Source organism: Malus sylvestris, chromosome 11 (assembly GCF_916048215.2).
Source record: "Malus sylvestris chromosome 11, drMalSylv7.2, whole genome shotgun sequence".
Lineage (NCBI taxonomy): Eukaryota > Viridiplantae > Streptophyta > Magnoliopsida > Rosales > Rosaceae > Malus > Malus sylvestris.
In genome coordinates, this window is record NC_062270.1 from 14,378,034 (window position 1) to 14,386,065 (window position 8,032).

General features: G+C 37.6%; 1 protein-coding gene across 1 annotated transcript; it reads right to left on the reverse strand.

Annotated features, from left to right (window-relative positions):
• Positions 1-401: 401 nt before the first annotated feature.
• Positions 402-1,112, reverse strand: LOC126590255 (uncharacterized mitochondrial protein AtMg00810-like). Its single transcript, XM_050255754.1, has 2 exons — positions 698-1,112; positions 402-571 (listed from the first exon to the last, which is right to left on the reverse strand). The coding sequence occupies exons 1-2, from the start codon at positions 1,110-1,112 to the stop codon at positions 402-404; spliced, it is 585 nt and encodes a 194-aa protein (XP_050111711.1).
• Between the last annotated feature and the right edge of the window lie 6,920 nt (positions 1,113-8,032).

Consider the following 8,032-nt stretch of genomic DNA (forward strand, 5'->3'; position numbering starts at 1 on the left):
GTAGTGAAGAACACCAATCAAAACAAAAGCAAAATATATAGAAAATGTTTTTTTTAAATGAAAATAAAAATAAAATGCAAGTTTTACACAATAAGATGCAATTGAGACAGTAGCCTAGTTGTTCAAGAGATAGTACAAATGCCAATGGACTTTCGTAGGTGTTCGAATCTAGTAGTATCCAAGGGTTTTGTAAAAATATCAGCAAGTTGATTATCACTATTCACATAATCAAGTCGAAGAACCCCATCTTCAACCAACTCACAAATAAAATGATTATGCTTGGTTCGGGAATGCTTAACAAGATTTTTAGAAATATTTATGGCACTTTGATTATCACAGAAAATGATCAGCTTACCTTGATTAAAGCCATAATCACACAACATTTGCTTCATCCATAGAACTTAAGTACAACAACTCCCAAGTGCAATGTACTCAGTTTTAGCTGTGGAAAGTGGTACACAGTTTTGTTTCTTATTGTGCCATGAAACCATATTGTTTCCAAGATAAAAACAGCCACCATATGTGCTTTTTCGATCATCAATATTTCCAGCCCAGTCTGCATCAGAATAACCTGCAATTTCAATGTTGGAATCAGATGAGTAATAAATTCCATATTTGAGAGTACCACTTACATATCTAATCATTATTTTAACAGCTAGTAAGTGAGATTCTTTTGGACAAGACTAAAATCATGCACAAACACCAACAGAAAATGATATATCAGGTCTACTAGCAGGTAAAAAGAGTAAACTCCCTATCATGCTCCTGTAAAGTGTCTGGTCAACATCTTTTCCAGTTAGATCTTTATGAAGCTTGGTGGTGGTGCTCATGGGATTTGTGACTGGCTTTGCACTTTCCATTCCAAAATTTGAAACCAAGTCCTTCGCATACTTAGTTTGAGATAGAAACATCCCATCCTTTAACTGTTGTACCTGTAATCCAAGGAAGTAAGTTAGTTCACCACTCATACTCATTTCAAATTCATTTTGCATGACGTCAGTAAATTTAGAAACTAAGGCATGTGAAGTTGAACCAAAAACAATATCATCCACATATATTTGTGCAACCATTAGATCATAATTAACCCTTTTGACAAACAAGGTTTTGTCCATTGTACCCCTGGTGTAACCTTTCAGCGACAAATGAGAGGATAATCTCTCATACCAAGCTCGAGGAGCTTGTTTTAAGCCGTACAAACCCTTTCTAAGCTGATACATATGATCAGGATGAAAAAGGTCTTTAAATCCTGCAGGTTGTTCAACATACACTTCTTCTTTGAGCAAGCCATTTAGAAATGCACTTTTGACATCTGTTGATGCACAAAACAAGAAGTCTTGGAACAACGTAAATCCGATCGTGAATTTGCATGAAATGTAAATAACACAAGATGTATCGTGGTTCACCCCAAGGTTTGGGCTACGTCCACACTGATTATGTATTTATCTGAGGGAGAGAATGTGAGAGCCTCTGTAATGAGAGTGAGGCTTTGAGAGGGGGTGAGAGAGCCTGGGAATTGGCCTCTCCTAATTGTGAGGGTGATGGGTCATTTTATAGAATAAGGACTCCTCACTTATTACATATTTGCCCCTTCCTTTATCACATAATTACATTTAAGTCCCCCGAGTATTTGTACGAGATCTAAATATGAGGCCCTAAATATGGTATAAATAGTAGTCCCCTAAGTCTTCAGTCAAAAGAGTCTTTTGGCTGAAGACTTGAAATTCAGTCCATGTGTGGGCCGAAGTAACTAGATGTTGTCTTGAACTGATGTTTAATATAAGGCGGTGCTCAATCTGAAATGATGCTTAACTAGAAGTAGCACATGCTGTAAAGCTGCTCGGCTCGTGGCTTATGTTGCCTTGGTTAGCTCGGCTTGTGGCGTTGAAGGTGTGGGAGTCCCTTTTATAGAATAAGGGCTTGTTCCTCAATACATGAATGATGGGCTAGAGTTGATGCTCTCTAATGATGGCGAGGGAGTCCCTTTTATAAAATAAGGGCTCGCTCATCAATACATAAGTGATGGGTTAGGAGTGATGCTCTCTAATGGTGGTGAGGGAGTCCCTTTTATAGAATAAGGGCTCGCTTCTCAATACATGAATAATGGGATAGGGTTGATGCTCTCTAATGGTGGTGAGGGAGTCCCTTTTATAGAATAAGGGCTCGCTCCTCAATACATGAATAATGGGCTAAGTCCCCCAAGCATTTTCCATAAGGCCCAATATATGGTACATAATATAGTCCCCCAAGTTTTCGGTCAATAGAGTCTGTTAACTGGAGACTTCAAATTGAATTAATGTATGGGCCGAAGTGGCGGTTGTTCGGAGGCGGTATTTGTATACCCTGTACTGAAGCTTTGTAGGTGAAGCTTTGCAAGTGAAGCTTTTGAAGCTAGAGCTTTTGTAAATGATGCTTTGAAAGCTAGAGCTCTGTAAATGAAGCTTTTGAAGCTAGAGCTCTGTAAATGAAGCTTCGAAGCTAGAGCTCTGTAAATGAAGCTTTTGAAGCTGATTGACATGAGTGATGCTCATGAATATTTATGTTGATTGACATGAGTGATGCTCATGGATGTTGACATGAGTGATGCTCATGAATGTTTATGTATGATTGATATGAGTAATGCTCATGAATGTATGTATGATTGACATGAGTAATGCTCATGTATAATTTGAAGTACTGGGTGTACTTTTGATCACTTGGTTGGTGGCATGAAGGAGAGTACGGGTTATACATTTCATCACCTGGTTGGTAGCATGAATGGCTACTTGCCAAATGATATTAGAGTATGGGTTGTACATTTCATCACCCGGTTGGTGGCATGAATGGCTAGTTGCCAAATGATATTAGAGTATGAGTTGTACATTTCATTACCTGGTTGGTGGTAATAGTGGCAGGTTGCCGAATAATTTTGGAGTACTGGGTGTACTTTTGATCACCTGGTTGGTGATAATAGAGGCAGGTTGCAGAATAATTTTGGAGTACTGGGCGTACTTTTGGTCACCTGGTTGGTGCTATTTTGGGCTTATGGGCCTTCGCCTTCCACAACATGCCAGCCCATTTATTTTGGGCTTTTGTCGTTTTTTTTTTTACACTCTGATGAGGTTATACAGATATTTCTGAAAGATACGAAAAATAAATTACATCATTCAAAAATAAATCCGACCCTCTGCTCACTGGGTCATGCCCATAATTCTTTTTTCTGCTTTTGTTTCTGTCTTCTTTTCTCTTTTCCCTTTTGCAGATGGCGGACAAGGAATGATAAGTACATTAATCTTATCTCCGCTTTTTCTTTTCCCGTGGTATTCACAAGAGATAGGGCACCATTTATAGAATAATTGAGGCAGACAAAAGAAAAGTAAAGCTAGGCACCACTTATCCTCTTCGTGAGTGTTTCCATCATTGCTCTAGTAGTGGAACTGTGAGCAGAGACCTCATCCAAATCTGAGATCCAAAACGTACCTTCCCAAAGGTCATTCTATTCCAGCTCTTCATGCCCTTGTCCCTCATCAACACCTTGCTTATCAAAACCCTCTGCTCATCGTGAAGCGTGTCCCTTCTGCTACGATTGAGTTGACTCGTCCGGTCGAGTCAAAGCCAGCGACGCCAAGCATAAAAGCGGCGACTTCCTTACGAACTGGGTTTTACTATGATACAGAGAAGAACATGTACTTCTCCATCAAAGGCCCAATCTCAGGATCTCGTTTTATGACTGCTCCTGCTTCTTCTTCTACTTCTTCTAGCGCTCAGACGTCGGCCAAGGTGACCAATTCATGTGGGCGAACCAGTGTAAGACTTTTAAGATGCTTCAGGCTAGGGAGTTATATGATAATCTCATTCCTTTCAATAAAGGAAGGTGTAACTTCAATGAGGAGTTCCAACAGGCACAAGCATGCCATCCTGTGGTTTGGAAGTACCAGGAAACCAAAGAGTTAACTGATGGCGTTTTGGAGCGGATTCGCATGGATGTACAGGCAGAAAGGGGCATTTTGGGAACACCGACGCCATTGTTGTTAGTAGAGGATGGTGAAAGTTAACAAAGTTTATAACATTACCCAATAACCCAACGCCATGATTAAGAGCAGGCCAAAGGGCAGGAGAGCTCCGACGGCGCCACGGTAGTAAGCAGAGGTGACGACCTTGAAGTGTTCCCGTCCGGCGGCGTCCCAAATCTGAGCCTTGGCTTCTTTGCCGTCGATTTCCATGCTATGGGTCTGAAACTCTACGCCTATCATCGCCTTAAAGTGGGCATTGAACTCGTTCCACGCGTAGCGGGAAAGCAAGTTGTTGCCTTGCTTAAAGGAAAATTTTGTGAAAACATGTTCATTTGAGCAACATCTATTAGCATGCAATTAACAATTAAAGGCGGAATCATGCTTTCATGCACTAAAAAACAAAACATTACCCATGAAATTCAAAGCCTAGTAGATTGGTGAACCAATACTCAACTAAAAAACAAAGTGAGTTGAAATTTATACCTTTGTAGATTCCTCTTTGCATAAGCAAAGGCTAATCACCCAAAGAGAGGGCCTTCATTCCTTGTATCTTAAATCTATGGATTTGGATGAATGAAAAGGTTTCTCCAAGTTCTCAAAATAGAGAACCTCTAAGTCTCCACACCAAGGTTAGATTGGAGAAGAAATGAGTGACCTTGGAGGAGTGGGATTGCTAGCTAATCCCTCAAAGGGGGCCGACCTCTTTAGAGAGAAAGGGAGAGACATGTTCTTTCCAATTTTCTCCAAAAGAAAAAACCCTTATGAATTTAGGCTATAAAGTCCTTTATATAGTCCTTTCAAATAAGTGACCTAAAGAACCAAAAAGCCATTCTTTCTAACATGGCCGGCCATAAGGGTTTTATTGGGCTTTTGGGCCTTTGTAAATTAAGTTGTCATACAACTTAAGTCAATGGGCTTGACGTTCGAAGTCCATTGGGCCTTGAGGCCCAAAACTAACCCTTGGTCTTTTAACGAACTTTATTCGTTTGATTAATTAACATATTAATTAATCCTTGCCATAAATTATTAAATAATTAAACCATTTAATTATTCTTACTCATCTCCATTGTTTCTTCAATCTCCACCTTACACGGTGTACGATCCATTAGGTTCCTTTTAGCTAGGCAATGGGCGATTAAAACCATTTCAAATCGATTGTGAATTGAAACTTACTTTCAATTCTCCCTTTAGTGATTATACACATTTAGGGCTTCCACAAACCATGAGTGAGACCTAGCAGCATATCATGGTTACCCAAGCTAATCAGAAGAGGTGGAGAACCTATTCAGTTTAGGATTACAAATGCAATACGGTCTTTCTCTAATACAATACTCTTTACCACATTGTTTTGTTTGATAGTTTATTCATGTCTACTATCCAATGGTTTGAACGCCTTCCTAAATCTCATTCATACTCTGATCAGAGATTTTCAATCATATCATAGAGTATTCTCCCTCAAACGATTTGAAGGTTAGAGATCCCTTGTTGCGCATTCATTTGCCTCCATGGCTAAGTGGCTTAACCCCAACGATGTCGTGGACACCCGCGGATGGGGTGACTTTGACATAATCAAAGATCAAGAACTTAACCACAAGACAACTGTGATGCCTCAGGTCAAAGGACTACTTTGCATTATCCCAACCATGAGTTCTCATGTGACATGAATATGAGAACTCTTTGTTGATCGTATTCAATGAACTCATTCTCTATTGAGCACCTACGTACTTGTCTTGATATCAACACACACCAATGACTCGAGACTAGTCACTCTCCCTGAGAGAAAACACAGCACGTACTGATCTTAACGGACTGTCAATGCCCAATTGGCAATCCTATGATCAGGAACGTTTAGGATGTGTCTACGAAAGAATGGTCTCATGAATCTAACTTCTTTAGACTGCATTCTCCCAATCACATATTCCATGGACTTATCGTTTAAGCATATAACATTTATATGAGACGGCTCAAACAATAACCTTTGCCCTTTATATTTAAACTACGTTAGTTTAACTTGTGAAATGTCCGTAAAGTATCATCATATGATTGGTTTTAGGGCACATTTCCAAAAATCTCCCACTTGCACTAAAGCCAATCAGCTTGGTCATCAGTGATGATACCTCTTCTGTAGTCATTTCATAAATGGCTGAGTAGTAGGCCTAGACAATGGATATCTATATGTTATCCATAGAAGCAACCTTAAGAATAACGACGTCACCATTATACATGATTCTTAATCATGTGATTCAGTCTCTCATTTGAGTTCGGATCGTGATGAGACCTTGATTCTCTGGCTTGAGCTATCGCCCCATTAGTGTCAAACACTTTCTGGTTGGAACCGAATAGAAAGTTTATAAATGAACTTTCTCATCCAAACAACATTGTTGTAAACTTCTATATGGCAATATATTTTGCATTCATAATGGAACACACTAAAGTCATTACTTTAATGTTTCCATCCAAATATCTCTTTAGTCATAATAAAGAGATATCCGTTTATCTCTTCATTCATAATGAAGAAACATCCAATGATGGATTAGATTCATAATCTAATACATTTACGCTTCCATTACGTTACTCTAATTCTTCCTCGATCTTTGAAGAATTTATCCATTAGTATTTCTTAAATACTTAAGGACTCACTTGACAGTTGTCATGGTTCTGATCATGGGCTTGTACTGATATCGTCTTGTACCTTTCTAGGTACAACTCATATCAATGTTTTTCATACAATATGAAATACATAAATCACCTTTCTGCTTACACATAAAGGATTCTATTTACGCATTTATTTCTTTGGGAGTCAAAGAGTACGTTCTCTTTGAGAAGAGCAACTTCTTAGTCTCACTAGAGTTGTCCTTTTGATTGAAGTTCATCATCATATGAGAAACTTCTTATCATCTTTTGTCTATATTTAGGGCTTGATATAATCCAATTATATCCTAAAATCTATCAATATAGATTTTCATCCCATGTATATAGACTATGTCTCCCATATACATTCTATCGTTATAGAATGTTTAAAGTCATAATTTTAACGAAGAAGTATTCTTTTCATTTCCAAAATTAATATATCATATATATTTAAATTTTAGGAACATGATTAACTCCCATATACATTCTATGGTTATAGAATGTTTAAAGTCATAACTTTAACGAAGAAGTATTCTTTTCATTTCCAAAATTAATATATCATATATATTTAAATTTTAGGAACATGATTAACTCTCACTAATCTTTTTGTAAACCTAGTAAACAAAAGATTCATTTACATCTTTATGAGAAATCAAACGATTTGATCATTTTCTCATAAGATGCTTATAGCTCATACTAGCTTGTTAAGATTCATGATGGATGGATCTCTACAACTTACATGTCTTGTGATTTATTGTTTTAGACATATATTATCAAGACTATCTTAATAATGGTTTCGGAAACCCATATAATGTCCAAACATTGAATCACCATTTAGTTGTAGCTAGCAATCTTCGAATTAATTGAAACCAAGACTATCTCAAAGATGGTTTCTTCAAAGTCAACCATTCTCTTTGATTGTAGTCACCTTAAGCTACCAATTAGCTTATGAAGGTTTCATTATTTCGGGTCAAATGGTACTTTACCATTTCCTTGAGTATATATCATATATACACTCAATGTAATCATAAGGATTTTCATTCTTATTTCTTTCGAATTAAGAGGTGCAACTCTATGACATAGTCATAAAGTTCAAACCATTCAACTGAGACGGTTTATAAATCCTTCTCGACTACCTTGGAGCTTTTGGTATAGGAACTAGATTGTTATATTTGTTGATTACTTTCTTGTCTCTTAAAGAACTCATTCTTTGAGTTCTATCTCTCGTTCATTTGCTCTTAGGCAAATCACATTGTAGGATTACAATGAACTACCCAACAAAACAACATTTGTTAGTTGGTTTATAAAAGTGATATCCAAAAGTTAATTTAAGGATATCTCACAAGATTGTTATCAAACAAATATTGCTTATTAGCACACAACCTCAAATCTTAACATGCTTAAGATTTATC